Source organism: Danio rerio, chromosome 21, assembly GCF_052040795.2.
Source record: "Danio rerio strain M-AB ecotype USA chromosome 21, GRCz13ab, whole genome shotgun sequence".
Taxonomy (NCBI): Eukaryota; Metazoa; Chordata; class Actinopteri; order Cypriniformes; family Danionidae; genus Danio; species Danio rerio.
In genome coordinates, this window is record NC_141041.1 from 39,816,685 (window position 1) to 39,840,701 (window position 24,017).

The 24,017-nt window shown below is 38.5% G+C and overlaps 1 protein-coding gene across 1 annotated transcript in view; it reads left to right on the plus strand.

The window, feature by feature from the left end:
- Positions 1-24,017, plus strand: part of chm (CHM Rab escort protein) — a 107,564-nt gene that overhangs the window by 35,047 nt on the left and 48,500 nt on the right. Inside the window, 2 exon segments of the mRNA NM_203461.3 lie at positions 3,146-3,368; positions 19,696-19,773. Coding sequence (NP_982286.2) covers positions 3,146-3,368; positions 19,696-19,773 — 301 coding nt within the window.

Genomic DNA, 24,017 nt, shown 5'->3' on the forward strand with positions numbered 1-24,017 from the left:
ACATGGCAACAGAGACCACATAATAAGTCCTTATGCTGTGTTTACATCAGATGCGGTACGCAAAGATAAGTCATGCTAAATGGACGCGTGAAAATTTTGAGTTTACACGCTTCATTCATGCATCAAAACCGCTTTATTTGTGCATCAAATTCACTTCACGTCATGGGCTGGACTTCTGTCTGCCCAGCGAGTCTAGCTTCCTTGCTAAATGGCTAATATGAATTTAATTGAGAGAATACCTGTTTATGTTCTTTAGGAAGGCTGAAAAACAGCTTCGATTCTTTGGAGCTGTGTCTGAGTCCACTAGATTCCTTCTGATGTGCACCCAGCTCTGTAAGTTCATAAACTTCCCCAGAAACTATACCTGGATGATGAAAGTTTTCAAACCAAGCCCAGTTTGATGAGATGTGTCCGGTGTCAGCAGGAGGATTCCCCCCGAGACACCAACAACAGGTGCTACGTCATAATCACTCCCCTACAAAAGCAAGCTCCTGATTGGTTAACACAGCGCAAATGTCTGCTGAAGTTTAGATTTTCTAACTTGAGCGTTTCAGTAAAATGTCGCTTCATTTGTGCGAATAGCATCATTCGTGCCACCTCATTTGCTTGTATCGCGCCGCAGGATGTCTATTCACGTTTTTGCATTGACATAACTTGTAAATCACTTGCGCTTGACACTTCTTCGCGTCTGGTGTGAACGCAGCATAAGGGGCGAAAAACTCCAGAAAAATACTCTTAAAAAACTACAGCTGATCAAATCATTATAAAGCAGGTAAGTGACATTCTAAGTCGATCCCTCTCTTTTCTATTTTGTAGTGCTGTATTTATGCCATAGTAATCTGCTAGTGTTTGCTTTGCTTTGGCTTTTTGGGTTTAATTATTGTGATCTCCAGATTGCAACAGAGAAATACTCAGCCTTATAATCTAAAATGTGAGCAAAATTACCTGTATGGTCATCACTTTAGATAATACAGTCGAGAATCATTCAAATATTAGCTATAAAGTGACGTTGGTGAATGAGCAATGGTTTCTACTGTTCTGACCATCAGCTACAGATGTGAACAAATGGTGGAAGAAAGTAGTTCTTCTTACAAAAGGGTTTTTGAGTCTCTCCGTGTTAGATTTTCTGTTTTATAAACATGATTATGCCATCAAACTGTTGTATAAACGCAATATCACACTTGTAGCAGTGCGATATGGCTGTATATCATCACTGGTGTGGGGCACTAAAGCCATCTGTCCACTCAACACGATGTTTAGACATGACTGTTGGAATACGCCCCCTTGTGGCAGTCGCACCGATTTTTCAGCTTTGTCGTGCACCATAGGAGAAAAGCTGATTCTTGCAGTGTTCGAAATAAATAAAGGGGAAAAGCATGAGCCTTTATTCATGGTTCATATGGTCATGGAAAAGTCTTGGAATTTTGACATGGCATTTTCCAGGCCTAGAAAAGTTTTGGAAAAGCAGAAAAACCCACAACGTTTTGGAAAAGTTATGGAAATTAGTTTGACAACTATCTGTATACTTAAATTAGGGCTGCACGATATCGGAAAAATCTGACTTTTCGATATTTTGTATTTCTGTGATATATATTGCGATGTGAATACAATTTCTCCAAATGATTTAACAGGTTTATTAGGATTGATTGGGGGATTTTCTATTGGAGTGAATCTCAAATAATATAGAACAAATAAATTACATGCATAGATAAATCAAATATAGTAAAGATAAAAGGGAATTATAGTTCTCAGGTATTCACTATTCAGGTACAGATATTGAAAAATCAACACTTCAACAATCAATCTTCATTGTATATTATTTCATCTTTATTAAAGTTACTAAATATTTCATGTGGATGGATGTTGTAAAATTGAAATATTGAAATGTTCACACAGTCACAGGCCTTAAAGGGACAGTTTACCCAAAGATTAAAATGTACTTACTATTTACTCACACTTCACTTGTTTCAATACTATAGTAGTTATTAAATTATATTCTTTTTGTGTTCAAAAAAAAAGCTGAAACGATATGTTGTGCAACCAATGTTTCAGTGTGTATGAACTCTGTTTATTCTTTGAGCAATCACCATGGTTGAATCAATGAATGAATGAATACTAGGAACTCAAGCATTTTGGAGGGAATGTGGAGACTACATTAAAAAATATATTTGTATTATTCAATAATGAATAAAAATGCTTTTTTTTTTTAGACTTTTTTTCTGATTTGAAAAAAATATATTTCTCATATTGTGCGCATGGACCTGCTTGGACAACACTGAAATACCTCACATTCAGTCGGCCAGTTGCATACAGTATAGTCGCAGGAGTTCAAATATTTCAACATATCTGCAGCTCAAATCTGATCCGAATTTTTTGCATACAGAGATGATCAGGAACAGCTCTCCCGGACTACTCTCCATTGGAAATGAATGACTACCGGTTGGTCGCTTGTCCTTTGACGTGTGCAGTTGAATGGCAGCTTAAAGGGCCGATCACACTGAATGCGGTTTATGCGTTGAGTGATGCCTCTTTTGAATGGTTTACTAACGGCCGCGAGCACCCTGCGGTCCTTGCATTTTAACCGCCTGCTGCGCCTTGTGTTTTTGCACTTGTGCGCCATGCGCTCTCAATTGAAAAAACTTTGAACGGAAAAAGCGTGTTACATCACTTGCGTCTTTTTCCTTCTCCAATCAAAGGAAAGCAGAGGCGGGGTTTTCATTAAGGGTGCCTGCAGTGTTTGTGTTGTCAAGACAATGATGGAGACTTTTGAAGACTTAGAAGAGACTTGTGGTTGCTGTTTTGGGTTATCCAGAGCTGTGACTTTACAAATCATGAATCTCACAATATTATTAATTATTGAAATTATATTAATATCAACAGTGACACTCCCGAACAGTACCCAACTGATATAGTTGTTGCCTAGCATCATAAAAAAGCGCACCACGCTTCTTTTGTTCTTGTCTACAATTCATGAGTCAATTCATGCGTCCTACCAGTGCGGATATACAGCCATATCGCACTGCTACTCCTGTGATTTTGCTCTTGTATTTCATTCTATCTTTTGCAGTAATACGTCTATTAGTAGATCTTATCAGGTTGTCTTCATTTTTATCTTTGCAATAATAGTTTCAAAATTGTTTTTTAGATTACTCAGAGAAACCGTTTAGTGAGTTCCTGAAGAATAAGAAGCTCACTGAGAACCTTCAAGATTTTGTCCTGCTCTCAATCGCTATGGTGACGCAACAGACCCTCACGGAGGAAGGACTAAAGGCCACACAGCACTTCCTGCGATGCCTGGGTCGCTACGGCAACACTCCCTTCCTGTTCCCCCTCTATGGCCTTGGAGAAATCCCACAGTGCTTTTGCAGGTAAACTTTACATGATTCTGTTAAAGAATTGTTAGAAGACCTTTTTTTAAGGTGGCTTCACATATGGGTTATTTTAAAGAGCCCCTATTAGGGGTTTTTGAAAATGACCTTCCATGTAGTGTGTAACAGTTTTAAGTGAAGTGAAATATCCAGCTAAGGCTTAAATCTGAAAGTGCAAAGTGTTTAAAACTATTGATTGATCTATAAGAGTGGACTCGGGAGTGCTTCAAATTACTTCATATCGAGTCTTTAGGCATTTCGACGTGATGTTGATGCGAAACTTAAGCCCCGTCCAATTTTTGCGCACTCACAAACACTGAAGCAAAGAAAAAGAGGAAGACAAACACTGTAGCAGATCCCGGTTGAATCAAGTTGTGTAGATGCTGTACTCAGCTGGATATTATTGGAAGTATGAGGGCAAAGTTAGTGTTATTTTCTCTACCCAAAGATGAAACTGTGAAGAGTCAGTGGTTGAGGTTCATTTTTGCAAAAATTCCTCTGCATTATAGCCTCAGCTGTGTTCCCGTAATTTTTGTATTGCATTCAATTATTTCTGTATTTCTATAGCGCTTTTACAATGTAGATTGTGTCAAAGCAGCTTCACATAGAAGATCATACTAAATTGCAATGGGGGATTTGTTGGCCGTTTGTTAAAGGGAAGATCAGAAAAGACTATTGATGTATGGGACTTTGTCAGAGCAGGTCTTTATTTTACGCGATTATAAGGGTCATCCCAACACCCCCACCCCAAGTCATCAGTTCACTCGATCATAAGCATCATGCAAACACCCTCCCCTACCACACCGGTCAGCATTTCACGCGATCATAAGCATCAACTGCCACCCAACCCCAGTCTTAAGGGGTCATAAGGATCATGAAGCGATCTTGAGGATCATACCAAACACCAAACCCCACTGTAAAATATATAGTCACTGGAATGTAAAGTAGTCACTGAAATGGCCCCCGTCCAATTGGAGTTTGAGACCGCTGCTTTAGTCTCTTTATTAATCTGGGGTTGCCACAGCAGAATGAACCACCAACTTATCCAGCATATGTTTTAAGCAGCCGATGCCCTTCCAGGTGCAACCCATCACTTGAAAACATCCATACACACTCATTCACACACATACACACTATGGAAAATTTATCTTATCCAATTTACATATACTGCATATCTTTGGATTTGTGGGGGACACCAGAGCACCCGCAGGAAATCCTTGCGAATACAGGGAGAACAAACAAACTCCACACAGAAATGCCAACTGACCCAGCCGAGGCTAGAGCCAGCGACCTTCTTGCTGTGAGGTGATCGTGCAACCCACTGCGCCACCGTAATGCCCAGTTTAATACATTACCTCCTAATTATAAAGTTATATAACGTAAGTTGCTATGTTTTCTTTTATGATGTGGATTATATCTGATGCAAACAACTTGGATTTTTATTTTCATCTTTATTTTGGGAGCTGCACATTGATGGATTTGCTCTTCAGTGTTTGGACTTTCAGCAGTGAAAATTAAACCACACTGTCTAACTTGTAATTGAAGTTTAAAAAACATTATATCCCCTTTTAATTTAAAATTTTGGGATCTTTACAACTCCGCTTTAGCTCACACGCTCTCAGCTGTTAGGGGGAAGGGTAGAAAGCAGGCCGTTAGAAGGAGGGTCAGAGCTCTGCAGGACTGTGAGTGTTTGCTTTTAGCACTTTGAGTCTGCTGGGAGCTGTGCTGTGAAACGGTGGCACTTAGAGACGAGCGGTCTTCAGCCGCGTGCCGCTGAGAGGAATCATCATCACAGAAACCATGAGCTGGCGTCAGGCCAGGTTACAGAGAACATCTCCCCAAAGACAAGTCGAGCAGTCGAGTGTTTATCTAAAACTCACATATGACTCCAATCTCTTGTTTCAGATTCACTATAAGAAATAAATCTGTTTACTAACACGTTACTTCAGTGCGGTTGTACAGCTGATATGCATAAAATAGGCCAGTTCTAATTGAGATGGCAGACCAATTGTTAAAACTTGCAATGTAAATATGTCAGATAGACATCGATATTTAATCTTTAGTAGATTTGATTGTAGCATCTGAAGTTTCTGATTTGGCTGTTATGTAATCATGTTCTGCGATGCGATTTTATCTTAACTTCACGTAAAGGCAACTTAACCCTCCACCTTACAATTAAAGCCTGACGTCTCTCGACTGAGAGATCTGTGAATTTTAATGCGCCTCCTCGTCTGTGAGGCAGATTAATTAGCATTTTTGATTTCCATAGTTTTCCACTAATCACCCTTGCTGACATTCAGATAAGCACGCTAGCGCACTGAGGCATGAACCCACCTGCAAGCTGTCCATCATATATGGGGGGGAAGCGAAAAACAGTTGTTGTCAGTGACTTTTTTTTTCTTCATGTCTTGATTTTAGTTTGACTTCTTTCTTTTTAATTGTCAAATGTAATTTACACAATGGATCAGGTAAAATGCACACTGAAATATAAATGGAAAGGCAATTTTAGTTAAACAAATAAAAATAAAGAAATATTTTTTACTAACACTAGCTGCACAGTAAATAATATAGACCCAGGGTCCTAGTCGATCTTAAAGGGAGGGTATCAATCTGTGCTATTTACAGTGTTACTCATGCAAATCTAAAATAGCCCTATATATTTCAGGAGACCGCAAATTATGTAGCCAGAGCGATGTATGGTTGCATTTCATCTTTAATACAAACGATACGGGGCGGTGTGACGCCTTTCCTTTTCTCGCTTACCTGTTGATCACTTACCTCCGTATGGACTGCTTTTCCACTGTTACCAGTTTGTCCAGTAGCTCGTCATGTACATCAACAAACTTGAGACGCAGAGCAGAGTTGATCACGACAATGGAGTTTAAGTCCAGTAAAGAACTGTTCCATAAAGCAGGTAACACAAAAACAAACGCTAAAAAATAAAATAAACATAAACAACAGGGTGAGAATGTGGTAAAATCATTTACATTTACATTTAGTCATTTAGCTGATGATTTTTATCCAAAGCGACTTACAAATGAGGACAAGAAAGCAATTTACACAACTATAAAAGCAACAATAAATAAGTGCTATAGGCAAGTTTCAGGTTTGCAAAGAAAGTGTAAGAAGCAAAACAGTAGTATTTTTTTATTATTATTATTATTGTAGTTAGTGGAGGGGTCAGAAAGGGAATTGCAGATTAGTAAGGAAAGTGGAGACTAAATAGTTAAGTTTTAAGTCGTTTTTTATTGTTTTGAAGACTTAGTGAGTGACTCTGCCGTTCTGATGCAGTTAGGGAGTTCATTCCACCAACTGGGCAGATTGAGCGCGAGAGTTCGGGAAATTGATTTCTTCCCTCTTTGGGATGGAACCACGCGAGGAAAATCAGGCGAGGGCTTTTTTTTTCTGGATTGCTTTTTAAAACACTGCCGTTTAGTTTGGGGAAGGGGGTGGGTGAATAAATCTGTGCTTTTTAAAACACTATTGGTTGGGGTTAGGGAAGCGGAAGGGTGGGTCAGTCGATTAGTCAGTTAGTCCGTCATGCAGTCAGTCGACAGTCAGTCAGCAATGACGTCTGGTGGATTTACGCAAGAACAGCAGACATGAATAGCACTCGTGAGAGAAATTTGAAATCTTAAAAAGCATACACAGCAACCTCTGGTGGATTCGCACGACAAAACTGCAAGAAAAGTAGCACGTGGGAGGTATTTTGCTCTCCAGAAATGTATATAGGGGTACATAATCAAAGTTAGCCTGGGTTTTGCAAATTATAGACCAGCTGCTAAGATATATTTGCACCTAAGGCAGAGATTTTCTTTGTCCTACATTATATCATATATCTGACTTGGTACTAGTTTTAGGTTGTCTGTTTTTACGGACATTAGTCTATGTCATTAAGGGAGGAATTCCTTATATTGCCACTTCTCATGGTAGTTCTCATGCCCCATCATCAGCTTCACCCAGGATAAAGCAGCTTTCACACTGGTTGCGGAAAGTGTTGTGCTATGAAACCCATTCGTTTGAATGGCTTGCACTGCTCAAGGGTGGTTTGTTGTAGCACTGACCAAAGTGCACAAGCAGCAAAGTGCGCCATTGATAATCGAACTGGTTCAACTTTTGAGCTTTGACATTTTTCCCATATAGCCAGTAGAAATACGGTTATCCAAACAAAGCAGAAAGCAAAAAAGTTGAACAGCTCTTTGATATTCCTGTTTGTGGGACATCAAGAGAAAATATGTGTCATGGAGACCTGTCTTTTACAAGCAGCATCAGACTGTCTGCCACCGACCTGAAGGTGTGCCATGGCCAGTGGCGCTGCTCGTCCATTAAGTGACGTTGTGTGTTTATGACTCTTTGAATGATGAACTTGAAATGACTTACTGACAATACCAGCTGTTTATACCCACAGAATGTTGAAATTGATGCCACATTGAAAAGGGTTGTCTTTTGGTATTGGCCCCAAATTCGCCAAAAATAAAAAACTTAAATTTTACCGTATGTCACACTGCTTTTAATGCCAACCCCAAATGTCTTTGGCTATCAGCCATCATAAGAGCTGAATGGAGTGAGGACCTAATTAAAAATGCTTGACTCTGCAGTTCTCATTTTATATCAGGTAAGTTCACACTATGCTAAATCATACACATTACTAGTTTTTTATTGCAGCAATGATTTCAGCAAAAACAGTTAAATATGGAGAATTAAACTGCAGACACTGAATGCTTGGAATGAAATGTAAAATTATTCATTTGCATACCCTGCTATACAGGTGCAGTTTGCTGTCAGAATGCAGTTGCTTTGCTTCTTGATGATTACCCAGGCCTTGTACAGTTCCATCTTCTTTCCTTGTCTTTGTCTAGGCAGAACCTCAGTTTTTAGCACTACAAAGTTTTGAATCTGGTAGTCATAGAATATTAGCTCTTGCACAGGACCACACAGAACAAAATTGTAGGCATCTAAACTTATAGACATTTTACTTCTCTTTTGGAAATCATGTATCAATGCTGCGTATGCACAAAAACTTTATGTACGGCAGGTTTCACGCTCAGAATCGCTCACGTTTGGATTTACTAACGATGAAATGAACGTGAGAATGTGCGCTGTTCCATGCCAACTTCTTGCCTGGCGTACGTACATTTCTTGTGTGTGTTTGTTTATTTCCACCGGTGATTCCTAGAGGCAATTGTGTGAAATTGCACACCACAAAGTATTTTTGAGCCGTGCAATGGCAACTGACAGCTGTATGGGACGAGATCATTCGCATGTCTAGCAGGTATATAAGGTTTCCAGACCATACAGTTGACCAGCCAAACATTAAAGCGCAACTTGCAGCGATTGCCGGTTTTCCCAATGTAATCAGAGGGATCAACTGCACGCACATTCCTATAAAGGTGCCATCTGGAGATGAATTTGCATATGTGAATCAGAAACATTTCCATTCAATAAATGTGCAAATAATATTTGATGCTCAAATGCGCTTAACATAATACACACACTTATTAATGATTCCTATTTGTCTTCCTCGTGATGGAAAAGTAGACAATATCTGATATGTAGTGGGGGGAAAAGAATGAGTTCATCTGATGCTGGATTTGAACCGCTTTCTTGAATGACAGTGTCAAAACATGTTGCCATGTGTGTTACGCGCAACGCTACTCACACTACTGCTTTCCTCCCTCTTTAGCTTTGTTGTCTCTGCCGATGGCGGAAATCGCTCAACTAGCTCATTCCAATGACAAAATTGCAAATAACACCGTTTTTCTCTGGTCTACCACCAATAGGAGCACCTCCAATTCACATTCTGTTCAAAGTTTCTCTTTTTGCTTGCTTTTGCTGTTGCTTTTTCGAATGGTTTTGCCAAAGTATAGTAATAAGCATATTCATACAGGGGAGGAAGCAGGTAGGGCTTTTGCGCTCGTGCATGTGCGCTCAGTTTCACGTTAATTCGGATGTACAAAGAGAATATGTGTGGGATTATGTGTACGCAGTGTTTCATACATCTGAATTTTTCACTGCGTACGCACATTTACAGCTTTGTGCCTACGCAATGTTTTAGTATGATTTCAACGCAAGTCTTCGTACATGAGGCCCTTGGAGTTTCAACGAGATAGTTGTATATTTTGGGCTGCATGCTTGGTCATTTCGTCTTATCCAATATCCATTGGGAGGGTGCTATCGCAAATGGACCTGTCAGACGAACACCGCTTACTTTAACAATAATTTTGCTGAATAACTGTGCTTATCACTAGGTGACAACCTGTTATAATACGCTGAAAGCATTATGTAAATATTATATGTAATATGTTATCAAAATCACTTATCTCTTGACAACAACAAACTCTATACTGCATCAGATGTCATTCCCTCACCGCTCCTGTTTTTTCTGCAATCTTGCTTCGTGCGCATCCTGAATGTTTACAAATCAGTAATTCGTCTGTTACATGGAAATCACCAAAATGAGGTGTTTCTATCACCCAATACAATTGCCTCCCTATCCCAAAAATGCTTGAACTGAAACAAACACCGTATGTATGACATCCACTGAATCTCTCACAATATCCCTAACCTAATTTGAGTAGTATATAGAAAGACAGTCAAACACCTTTGGAACAATATAGGGACAGGTGAATAATTATAAAATTAGCATTTTGTGAGCAGGCTGTTTTTTAATGTCATGGTGAAACTGAAGCAGTGGCAGATATTTTCTTTCATATTGAGAAGTACATCCGTTTGTAACCTTATTGAAAATACAAATGTAGTATACAAACTCGGCATCGGCATCGGCTGTTGATTAGATATTTTAAATAGGGTTGTTGGACTTATAATGAACGCAGATGCATGAAAGCTTGCAAGGACAGATGTATGTTGGAAATTCACGAAATGTTGCTTTGATGCTGACTTTAAAGTATACACCATGTGCCATTTGCCAGCTTGAATTATATTGTAACAGAATGTCAAAATAGACTAGCAAGCACACTGCCGTAAAAGAATGAATTAAAGCACTACAAAGAGAGATGACAGAAGGCAAAAGAGAGCAGAGCAAGCGAGAAAAGGAAAAGATGGACCACAGAGGGGACAAAAGCAAGGGATTGAGAGACAAAAGTCAGAAGGGGAGAGCAAGCAAGGGAGGCGGCTTCATTCATCACACTGATACCTGCTTGCAGGTGATAGATGGATAGATGGAGGTGCAAACTCAATAATGCTCACTCTCTCAGTTATTCACAGATCAGCGAGCAGCTCCGCTAATATAGTGATGAAATGCTTTACCGTCCCCACTCGCATTATCCCTCAAGTTTTGACAGCAGAGACTTTTTAATTTCTAAATAACCTTTGGCACTCTGACTGCCATCTTCCGTCTTCTGTGCCCCATTCCAGTTCCTCCGTCTCACTTGCCGGGATGTTTTTTGGAGCCGGCGTGATCCATTCAGCCCAGTAAACACATTTGGCCGTGACAGGTTATGATTTGCACCTGCGATCGCGGCGCTCCAATCAGACAACAGTCAAACAGAAACAGATTGAGAGGACGGGGAAATGCATTAATTAGACGCGATGATTGTCTTCGCGGCATTCCCTCACACATCGCATTTCCTCTCTGTCATTGGTTTCCCTCCCCCTTTGCCGCGCGTTCTCGGGGAGCAATAAACATTTAATTTATTCAGATCCAAACAGGATTTAATTTTCGCAGAGAAAGGCCTGCCAGCCAGCATGGCGCTTTGTTTTCTTTTAATTATTGGCCAACCATTAGCCCCCCACTCGGCTTCCAGCACCCTAGATTACAAGCGAATTTGCCGGCAATGAACCTGACAGGTAAGTGGTCTTTGCTGCGTCTGGTAATTTTGTTTGTTTAGCATCTCCTGCACAGTAAGGGGATTTATTGTCGGAGCACAGAGCTCTAATAAAACCTTCTCTCTTTTTTTGGAGGAGAGGGGGGCTCCCAGGAGCATTCAGAAATGTTTTTCCCCCAAACCTGGTTTGGTTTTTGAGGAGGAGGAGCATGTCCAAATCTGCCATAAGGATTTTTGTTGTTGTTGTTTTGTTGTATTGCTTTAATCAAGTGAGTCAATCTATTCTTCCCTTTGTTTAATAGACTGAGATCTAACTGGTCACTAGGGATGCATTCCAGATCTTTTAGATTAATGGCTTCAATTCCGGCCCATTATTGACTATCTGTTGGGAAATTGTACAGATTGTTTTGCTCTTTTGTTTAAAGAAGGTTAGTGTTACATTTTGGGTTTTAATCAAACGGGACGAAAAAGTAAAGTTGTATATAAATTAGTGCTGGGCAAAGATTAATTGTGATTAATCGAATCCAAAATAAAAGTTTTGACAATATGTGTGTGTTCTACATATTTATTATGTATATGTGATAAACATGCACAGAAACAAAAGTACACAAAACAACTTTGTTCCATAGACATTTTAAATGCATATATAACTTGTATCATATATGCATGCATGTGTGTGTATATATATATATATGTATATATATATATATATATATATATATATATATATATATATATATATATATATATATATATATATATATATATATATATATATATGTATATATGTATGTATGTATATATGTATGTATATATATATATGTATGTATATATATGTATATATATATATATATATATATATATATATATATATATATATATATATATATATATATATATATATATATATATATATATGTGTATGTACACACACTTAAACTATGTCAAAACTATTTTGGATGCAATTATTTTTTGCCCAGCACCAATATAAGCATATATCTGTGTGTTTTATTTTTTTATTTATTACTATTTTGGCCAATGGTTGAATCTAGGATCCAGGAGGAACAATGCGGTTTTCGTCCAGGCCGTAGTACACTGGATTAGCTCTGTGGCTAACTAGTCCACATGTGTTTTGTGAACTAAGAGAAGGCATTCGATTGTGTCCCTCGTGGCATTCTGTGGAAGGTGCTCTGGGGATATGGAGTCAGAAGCGCTCTGTTAAGGGCTGTCTTGTCCCTGTATGAACAGAGTAGGAGTCTGGTTCACATTGTCGGCAATAAGTCAGACTTGTTTCCAGTGCATGTATGATAGCGGCAGGGCGGTTCCCTTTTGTCACCAATTCTGTTAATAATTTTTATAGACAGAATTTCAAAGCGCAGCCTTGGGCTCGAGGGGGTCCGGTTTGGGGACCACAGGAAATCATCTCTGTCATTCGCAGACGATGTTGTCTCATTGGCTTCATCGAACATGGACCTTCAGCATGCACTAGGGCAGTTGAGTGTGACGCGGCTGGGATGAGAATCACCACCTCAAAGTCCCAGGCCATGGTGCTCTACCGGAAAAGTGATTTGCCATCTCCAGGTTGGAGGAAAGTCCTTACCCCAGGTGGAGGAGTTCAAGTATCTTGGCGCTTTGTTTACGAGTGAAGGAAGGATGGAACGTGAGATTGACAGGCGGATTGGTGCAGCGGCAGCAGTAATGCGGTCAATGTACTGGTCCATTGTGTTAAAGAAGGAGTTGAGCCGAAAGGCAAAGCTCTCGATTTACCGGTCAATCAGGGTTCCTACACTCACCTATAGTCATGCGCTTTGGGTCATGACCAATAGGACAAGATCTCAGATACAAGCAGCTGAAATGAGTTTTCTTCACTGAATGGCAGGGCGCACCCTTATTTATAGGGTGAGGAGCTCTGTTACCAGGAAGGAGCTCGGACTAGAGCTGCTGCTCCTCCACATTGAGAGAAGTCAGCTGTGGTGTCTCGGGCATCTGTTTCGGATGTCTCCTGGACACTTACCTAGGGAGGTGTTCCCGGCATGTTCCTCCTGGAGGAGGCCTCGGGGAAGACCCAGGACACGCTGGAGGGATTATGTCTCTTGGCTGGCCTGGGAACGCCTCAGGACCCCCCCGGTGTCCCTCCAGTGTTTACCTCCAACTTGCCTTAACACACCTGCCTGGGTGTTTCAAGTATACCTAGTAAGACCTTGATTAACTTGTTCAGGTGTGTTTGATTAGGGTTGGAGCTGAAATCAGCAGGACACCGGCCCTCCAGGAACAAGTTTGGTGACCCCTGGTTTAAACTGTCTATTATCAATGTATGTAGTGAATTAAAGTTGCTTTGTCTGTTTTTGACTCTTCTAAAATCTGAAAATACCATAATATGTTTGCAGATATTTAAGAAACATTCCAAGTGAACATTCTTACAAGAGAGTAGGTAGGAGAAGCTGCGCAAATCTTTTCTTCATTTAATAAATGACTTGCGCCTCAGAAGAAGATACCGACACGCAATGAACGCATTGTGGTGTTTAAAGTTGTGAAACGCAGAGCACAAATGCTCTTGACAGTTCTGGAGGTCATTAATAATATAATAACACTAAAATGAAATGATTAAGGCATTTTAGAATGACCAAAAAAACATTTCTGATGTTTTACAATGTGCTCAGCCTGCTAGTTTGTCCGTACACACACATTTTTATTATCACATGATCTCTAATAACAAACTCACATGACTTTTTTAATGCGCATACTGGTATTTATTCAGTAAAAGTATTTCCATTGTTGATCATGCTCATCTTTTCCTAACGAATAAAAATTTTGTCCTACTAAGTAATGCACATACATTTTTTATGTTGCATTTTCAAAAATCATGCGCATCTTGAAGTTTCCATTAACCAATATATATATAATATTTTTATTATTTTTTATGCGTTTGTCAAAAATGTGCAGAAAAATAGGTGAATGGAAACATAGCTACTGAACATGTGAGAAAATGGAAAGGAATTGTGGTGTTATTGCACAATGCATTCTTGATATTTAGAACAAGGGACCCTGATTCCCATTGATCTCTATTGATTTATTGTTGCATATATACATTCATCAGCAATGAACAGTAAGCGCTTGTGCTAAAAACAAAGAAGAAAATCATATATGGAAATCTTTTTTTGCGGCAACTCTTGATGCCCTGTTAGTTATCGAGACAACGTTATTGTTAGTTACTCATTCATTAGGTGGATCCGTACCCTCTGTATCTGTGCTCAGAATGTTATGGAATGCAAAACCGCTTCACAGACACACACACACACAAAAAAAGAAAAACGTTTATAAATGTACGATGCGATCCTGGAACATCATTTTTGTTTGAAAATCCAATCCATGCCCATTCCCTACCCATAAATCCAACCATAAGTGTAAATCATTCCCAAAATCAGATGGGAATAATAGTTGGGTAACAATCATTTAGAAGTGCATAACCCTAACCGTAAGCCTAAACTTAATATAAATGGTAAACATATACCTTAATTCTAATTGGCTGATAGGAATGTTGCTCCATGATAAACATAAGTGTTTATACAGGAACATGTCCTTCTTAGTGAAATCAGGTTGGCATGTTTGTGAATTGTTTTTCGAAAGATATTACTATAAAATTGTTTGCGTTTTCTGTTGTGATTTGCTTTGATTTTCATTGTGTGCTCTTTGGTCCACAACTCTGGCTTGGACTTGACGTGATGTAGATTACTGAGCTCCCAAGCTATAGTATATTTTTCCAACACATTTAACACATTTTCACATTCAACACATTTGCCTTACTTCCAAATAGTTTAAGAATGACCTTTTTTTTATTTTTTAACTTACCTTAACATCTCTTTACAGATCGATATCAATAACACAAAGTAGAGCGTTTTAACTTGCAAAGCGAAATTCGTTATGGATTGCAGCCTATAGCTATCTTAACCTGTTATCTCTAAAAAAAAAACGCTCGGATATCACACCGTTGTGTTTCCCGCAGCATGAAAAAAAGCCTCCGTCCTTACAAGTCTCCGTTCAATTTATTTGAAGCTTTACCATGATGTTGCCATTAGAGCCCGAAGCTTGTTTGTGCTTCTTGTTACATTACTTTTTAATTACAGAAATAACTAGTTGGAGGCAGTTGTTTTGTGTGGATGTCGGCGGGTAAAAGGAGGGGGGGCTGTAGTGTTAGGTGACGAGAAAGAGGGAGTTGTCGAAGATTTATTTTGGATGTGACCTTCTCCACACTCGCTGCAGCTGTAATCAGTGGAATTAATAGCATAATCAAATTATACACAAACTCATAAATCATCGGTGAGCGCGCTGTCATGGCGTCGGGCTATTAATGGCCTCCATTGTTTTGCTACCGTATTAAAAAATCACGTCCCCTGATTCCCGTCTTGATAGGAACTGAAATGCCATTTAGAGGCTATAAAGAGCAGGGGCTTGTGGGGGTACTGGATTTTCACAACTGTTAATTTAGCCGTGATGGCGAGTGATGTCGCCAGGGCGAGTGCTGGGGCCTGGAGAGGGAAAGGCAGTGCCCACGCACTCTGCCCGACTGCATCATTGCGGCCGACAGCGGGCAGTTAATTAGAGTAATATCAGCTTAAACGTCTGTCAGTTAGGGTTAATGACATCAAAGGGCTTCCCCGCTGCCTCTATGGGCTTCTGTGGAGGACAGGAGATGGGCCCAGATGATTGCTGGCAGATTTAGACTTTCTTTTTTTTTTTTCATCTTTGCACTTTATTAAGATGCCATGTCTCTATATTAATCTGGGCAGACAAGGCCAGAAGTTTTTTTTTTCCATCTCGTAAGCTTGGAGTGAGCAGAAAAAGAGTCTCTTTCCATCTCACCATCTGTCTTTAGACATTTTAATGTGGTGCCCGTATCTAACCTCTGGCCTTCTTGTGTGTTATATGAGTTGGTGGCTAATGGGGCTGATTGTATGAACAAATAAAAAAATATGTTTATAAAGGTTATCTATACTCCCCTAAGAAACATATACGAAATTAATATGTTCATTAAGGAATAGTTCACCCAAAAGTGATAATTTCGTCACCTCTTACTTGCTCTTTACTTGATTCAAACTCTTGTGTGTTTTTTCTGTTGAACAAAAGAAGATATTTTGAAGGAAATCGGTAACCTTTGACTTTCAAATTATTTGATTTTCCTACCATGGAAGTCAATGGTTACAGGTTTTCAGCATTTTGACAATCGCAAAAAATATTAAATATAAACATGATAAACAAAAAACATTAAATAGCCCATATTATACATGAAATAGGGTCATATTTTGGTTGTAAGGGTCTCCAACAACAGTTTAATATGCATGCAAGGTCAAAAAACACTTTCATGGTCTTATAATCTGCATTTATTTTTACCTAATTATCCCAGCGACTCCCATATGAATCGTCCAGTGATTCATTTGTTCCCAAACCCCTCCTTAGCGCGAAGCTAATCTGCGCTGATTGGACAGATGACAGTCTGTTGCGATTGGTCGACACTGACGGCCTTCAGCGATTGACAGAGTGAAATGCCCAGCAGCTAATCAACATTAGAAAAGTAATCACAGTTCATGCACGCTCGATAGTGTAAGGCGTGGATTTTAGCTGCCAGTGGGTGAATGTAAATACAGACGATGGACTTGAAAATACAGACGACTATTTTATTGAGCAAAAACTTCAAGAACTGGCGAGGAGATCTCCTAGCTTGTTACACTCTGCTCTTTTCACAGACACAGACACACACACACACACACACACACACACACAACCCTCCTCCGGACGACAACGCATGCACGCACACACACACACACACATTACCCTCCTCCACATAACATAAACAAAGCGGCACGTGTCTCGTTTTTAACGTGGCTTTGCACACGATATGAGAATATAGCGAGTTAACCTGAAACAGTACACGTGGTTATAAGTGACAAATCACAACTAAATACATTTACCAGCTAGAGAAAACGAGGCAACAACTTTAATCGCACGTACTTACACTGAAGGAAGAAACCGATCCAGGTTCAGTACTCTTTACTGATCCTTCCTTTAACAAACGGCCGATGAAGTATTCTTTGTAGCTTGTAGTTTCCAGTAGTTTCCAACTGCTCAAGGGTTATAATGTTGAGATTTCATCTTTGGGTAGAGACTCAATAATATCCATCTGTAGTGTGACTTCAATCGGCCGGCATGTTTGTGTGTGTGTGTGTGGTTTTCTGTGTTAGAGGGCGGGGCCGCAGGTTTCAAATTTCCCGGGTTTGCGCATGCACATGAATAACTTGGTTTCGTTATCACGTCATGGCGAAACACCTAATGACCCGTTATCAAGATGACTCGTTTGAAGCACTATGAATCGACTCTTTCATAGATGAATCAACAGTTTTAAACACTGTACACTTACAGATTTAAGCCTTAGCTGGATACTTCACTTCACTTAGAGCTTTTTTACACACTACATGGAAGGGCATTTTCAAAAACCCATAATATGGGCTCTTTAACATGCAAATTTTTGCTTTAATAAATGTGCTACACTGTAAAACCCAAAAAGTAAGGTAACTCAAACCATTTGAGGAAACGGATTGCAACAAAGCATTTAAGTTCAAAAACTAATCTAAATGAATACTGTGAATTTAATCCATTTGAGTAAATGAAGCTATATGAGCACAGTAAAACCCAATAAATGAAGAGAACTCAAACCAACTGAGTACTGTAAAACCCAATAAGTTAAGGCAGCTCAAACCGTTTGAGGAAACCGATTGCTACAAATTGTTTGAGTTAAACTAATCTATATGTGTATTGTGAACTTACTACATTTAAGTTGAAGTAATAAGGTATTTAATTAACTCATTACCTTCCACTCTGTTTAAAATTCTTTTCAAATGAGTAGTCAATTTTGAGTTAACTACACTAAACATTTCATTTGATAAAATTCACTGTTGGGCTTTGCAGTGTAGAAAAGACCACAATTAATTAACATGTTAACACATTAATACAATACAACACAACACTATAACACTTTGCAATAGGTATCCAGGTATCCATTAAACATGAAATAACAAATTAAGTCATTCTAATTTTTATTCCTCTGTAAATTAAATAAGAAAATGCATATTTAATGCTTTACAATAAGGTTCCATTAATACACGCTAATTATGTCTTTACTACGAGTGCTGATATACATTTTCATATTAGTATGGACACACTTAACTTGGACAGTCATACCACATGACAAAAAATTTAAGTAATAGTCTGTTAACATCATCTAAAGCTATCGGATGATGTAATAATATCTTGTCAGAGGAACAACATAAATGTATGTCTTTTTGGCCAAAGGAGAAATGGTCGGGCCAGACTAAGCCTGGTTTCTCTCAAGGTTTTTTTTCCCTTCCCTTTTGTCAATTGGTGAAGTTTGTTCCTTGCCACTGGCCTTCTTGGTTTGGGACTTGTAAAGCTATGCATAGATGGATTTGCCCTTCTGTGTTTGGACTTTCAGCAGTGAAAATTAAACCACACTGAACTGAACTGAACTTTAAATCTTAAACTGGACTGACACAGTTTCAATTTACTAGAACTTCTGTCGAGCTGCTTTGACACAATTTACATTTTAAAAGCACTATAAAAAATAAAGATGAATGGAATTGAATTAACGAATACCCATTTTTATTAGTAGATGGCATCATGGACAGCTAAAACTGCATGTCTCGTCATATGTTACATCAATATGTAAAAATATGAAGAGAACCAGACCAAAAAAAGTTGAACTTTTGTCTATAATTTTTTTTAAACCACGCTACAACTATGTATTTATGTTAAAACGGCTCAGCTAGATTGCTGTCGAAATTAGTTTATATTTCTATATTAGTTTTACTTTTAAAAATGGTTTCACTCTGTTTTATCTCACAGCAAACATTGAGAGTTCATTAATAAATAACATTTTAAAAGGGAAAAAAATGGTGTAGTATCATTTTAATATCATTCCCCCAAGCGCTTTGAATGTCCAGAAAGGGGCTATATAAACCTAAGGAATTGTTATTATCATGATATTTAATTTAGGTGTATCGAAGTCAAAATTTTGGTGTCGTGACAACACTATTATATCATATCTAACGTTATATTACATTAACAACATTAACATTAAAAAACGAAAACTTCTAGTTTAGTGTTATTTATAGCATTGGCTGTTGTATGCCAATCTGTGCTCATCTCTTTCTAATTAAGTTTGCTTTTGGGCTTACATTTTAAAACAGTTTGTCCTTTTTGTCCTTTGTCCTGTGTTTATAATTCGATCGCTCTGCTTTACTTTATCACCACTACATGACAAAAAGGCTTACTTGTGAAGTTAACACATTGTAAGATCTTGGGGACATTTTTGCCTTGTCAAATGAATTGGATATTGTCCTTTTCGTGCCGACAAGGTGTGATCAGCCCTCTTAATGTCAAGCCATCAGATAAAATTATGGGTGTTTAGCGGTCTTGGATGTTATATAAATGCAAGTGTGTCTAAGGTGTTGCTTTTTTTTCTCTTTCTGCAGAATGTGTGCTGTATTTGGAGGAATTTATTGTCTGCGACACTCGGTGCAATGTCTAGTTGTGGATAAGGAGTCCAACAAGTAAGTAGTGAATGTAGTTGAATTTCTGGTGTAAGCCCCTGTAGTGTTATAATGTTAAAGTCCAAGTGTACAGTATACTGTTTTTATGCTGATGTGGGTTAAGTTAAATGCTTAAGCACTCATTTTAGTAAGGCAGCAGAAAAGACTTTGTTGACATTTTATTATTATGATAGATTATTATTATTATTATTATTATTATTATTATTATTATTATTATTATTATTATTATTATTCCTGGGTGTTAAAACAATCAAATAAACATTTTTCTTTGTGAGTTTCATGTGGGGAAAATGTAAACTTTTGCTCATGTCAGTTATTTTTATTTATTTATTTATGCTAAATATAACCTGGCAGTGGTGAAAGTGTATTTAATCTAGTATACCGTTTTCACACTCTTAGGGCTTTATTTTGACGATCCATGCACAAGTCCAAAGCGCAGGATGCAAACGCAAATTCAGTTCTAATTTCCAGCAAACAAATAAATTATATCCTAATATCATCTGAATCCTAACAGGTGGGCAAATCTAAGCTTTTTTTTTAAATAAAACAAATATAAATATGTATAAAAGAAATAATACTGCTAATAATGATAACATTATACAAAAGCAAATTGTCACGGGTGCCCCCGAGATGAAGAAGGTATGAAAGTATAATTTTTATATTTATGTAGGCTAGAAAATAATATGTTTTGTAATATTTTAATCATATATATTTATATCCTATATAAATGTCCTTATTATATCCTATATATTCTTAATATTTTTATTCTTTTTCATATGTAAGGATATTTGCGTATTGCTCTACATCTTGTGTGTATTAAGCAGTGTGTAAGGGAGGCGCACAACTAACGTGCTCTGCGCCGGACAATAGACCGATTTTAATCTGGTCTATTAAAAATCTATTTTAGTTTCTCAAAAAAGCAACGTGCCAGCAATGCGCCTCAACACGCCTTCCTTTTTAGACCAGAACGCCTATGGGCGCACATATGAGCGCAAATGCATTTGCTATTTAAACAGCGTGGTGCAAAACGTCAAAACGACTCTTGTGCCAAGCTGAAACTTGGGCCACATTGCGTCGGGTGTATGATAGGGCCTATAGTGTAAAAGGATTTTCTCTGCTTAGGTGTATATATTCTACAATTTTTAAAGTGTAACTTATACACTGGGCTATTGGGACTCGTGTGTGTGTGTGTGTGTGTGTTTGTGTGTGTGTGTGTGTCTGTGTGTGTGTGTGTGTGTCTGTGTGTGTGCGTGCGTGCGTGCGTGCGTGCGTGTGTGCGCACCAGAAGAGAGTGTTATCTATATAACACCTCTGGAGTGAAATGTACACTGGACAATTTGCCCTGCAGATGTTAAAATGTTTATTGTGGTTTGCATTTTTACACTCTTAGTGTAAAATATTTAGCACTGCAGAGGTGTAGAAAATCAACACTTTTGAAAGTGTAACCTGGTCACTTGGGATATATATACACCAGAAAAGTGTCAAATTCAACACCTGTGGTGTAAAATGTACACTGGCCATATATATATATATATATATATATATATATATATATATATATATATATATATATATATATATATATATATATATATATAGCATGTAATCAATATAACTTATTTCTAAGACAATAACAAACTCTTTACCGCATCGGATGTCATTCCCTCGCTGTAAATGCTAGTGCTTCTTTTTTTTTTCTGCCACCTTGCTGCGCACACATCCTGAATGTTTACAAACATGGCAATTTGTCTATATACAGTGTATGTGTATATATATATATATATATATATATATATATATATATATATATATATATATATATATATATTATGGGTGGAGCCGAACCCGACTACGGTATTCGGAAAGGCACGAATAGCGTGTTTATACAAATACTTATTTCGAACAAATACTTGAAAAATGATTTGTATTCGGGAACAAGAAAAACATTATATCGAACAGCTGCGTTTCCTCATGAGACCGCAGTGCATGCCCGCGTGAGTGAGTGAGTGAGTGAGAGAGAGAGTGAGTGAGACGGAGAGCAGGGTGGAGGTAAAGGTGACTGGCACAGGCTTCTCCACACAGCAACAGAGAAGGCTCACCTGAGCAAAAAAATACTTTACTGCATCACTATTTTTGTTAAACAGATTTTTTTACCTTACCTGGGTTCCAAAGGCAGTTTATAAACTTGTAGCGGAGTTGAAGCGGAGTTTGACCGAGATTAATTAATATTCCATTACGCTGCATTATTGACGTCTGCAATCGGGTGCTCTCCGTTTGCGCAACGTTAGCTCTGTTAGCGCGATAATTTAGACAATAGACTGTTGACACAGTAACGTTAACTTTCGTTTATAAAGGTTAAACGATGCTTGTTCAGTTGTGTCGAATAGTATGCACTTATGGGAGTTGCATGGTACGTCTAAATTACTGTCTTTTGCAGACAGCAATGTATTTGCTATAGGCTAGTTAACCTTAGCATAGCTTCCCGTCATTTATTAAAGGGCCATGAAACCCCCTCGTTTCAGCAGGGTCTTTTCACACCTCTACTTTGGAAAAAGTCAGAAAAGTGGGCGTGTCTAGCTCTGTTTAGGGGGGAGTGTCGGAGGAACTAAAGTGGGATGGTGTGGGAGTGTCTATAGCAACCTTCTTGCTGTGAGGCGACAGCGTTACTCACTGTGCCACCACGCAACCCTCTATGTAATGTATTATCACATGCACTTAAAGTATCCTCTCCTGATACTGTCTGCCAACCCACCACAAGCATCAATCCCCTCATCAGCACAGCCATGTTCTGCTAAATTTTCCACAAGCACCAAACCATCAACACAGCCACATTCTGCCCCGGCAAGTCAGTTTACTTTTGTTCTGCCAGACCTCCCAGTCAGGGGTTTATTAAGTTTTATTTAGTTAATTTTAGTTTTTGGTATTCTGTGCATTAGAAAGAAGTTCTTTCAAAAAAAAGAACAGTTCTTTGAAGTATTATTTGTTTTTATTCTGTCTATTCAGCATCCTTCAACAAGAACGGTGGTGGTGGGGTTCATAATATTCACAATGGTATTTTAGTTATTGGTTTAACCATGGATGAGGTAATGGCTTATATGTTTTCAATGACGTTTCTTGTTACATATTCAAAAACATCAACCGATATTGCATATCCATAATTATTGTAATGGGTATAATTAAACAATACTTACACTATAATGTAAATTAGAATTGTAATAGAAAAATATATATATATTTTTACACCATTTTGAATTTTACTCGAATACAAATACAAATACTTTTCCCCCCTCAACAAATACAAGTACAGATACAAATACTGGCTGCTCCGCACATCCCTAATATATATATATATATATATATATATATATCAGGGCTCGAAATTGCGACCATTTTGGTCGCATATGCGCCCGAAATTTTATCTATGCGAACATAAAATATTTTTGGGAGCATTTCTGCGAGTGCTTAAAATTGTTGTGTGCGACCAGTTTTTACTGCAAAATGTTCACCACATGCGCGGATTCGGGAGACATTCACGCAGAATTCATCTCTAAGCTCTTTGTTTGCACTTGGAACGGGAAACGCAGCGCTCAGGAATGGTTTTAAACAGTTGTCATGTCGTCTTGCTGCAGTAAACAAATCCAAGTCCGTAATGCTTGCCCCGGCTTCGCGCTCTTCTTATTGGCCCACTGCTCTAGCACTGAACGCGAATGATTGGTTAATATCAGCTGTCAATCACTCAGTCAGCGCCTTCTGGCTTCGGATGACAGAGAGCTGCTACCGCGGAAAACTAAAGCGCTAAAGATGAGATTGAAGATAACGCGGACAGATTTAGTTTTAGAAACCATCTAGTTACAAATAATGACACATCTTACTAGTGATCATGTGCTGAATGTTAATCCACCATCTACACTTTTCCAAGAGTAGAAGACTTCCATTGGCTTCAAGTCTGCTATGAAAAGTCTGTGGGATGGAGTTTTCAGGTAACTGTTTGCCACATCTAGCACGAGAGCTTCTGTTTAATCCTTCAAATAATTGCCAGATGCTCTCCGCCGTGCAAGGGGCAGCTATATGTCAAATTTAACATCACGTACACCATCGCAAATGGGCTTACACTGAGTAAATTAATATCGCTAACTTACTCATGAAAAGACCGGTATGGCTATTAACATGACGTATGCATACAATAAGGTACAATATGTGTCAAAAGCATCAGTGCAATATCAGACAGCACTTGTGAGAACAGC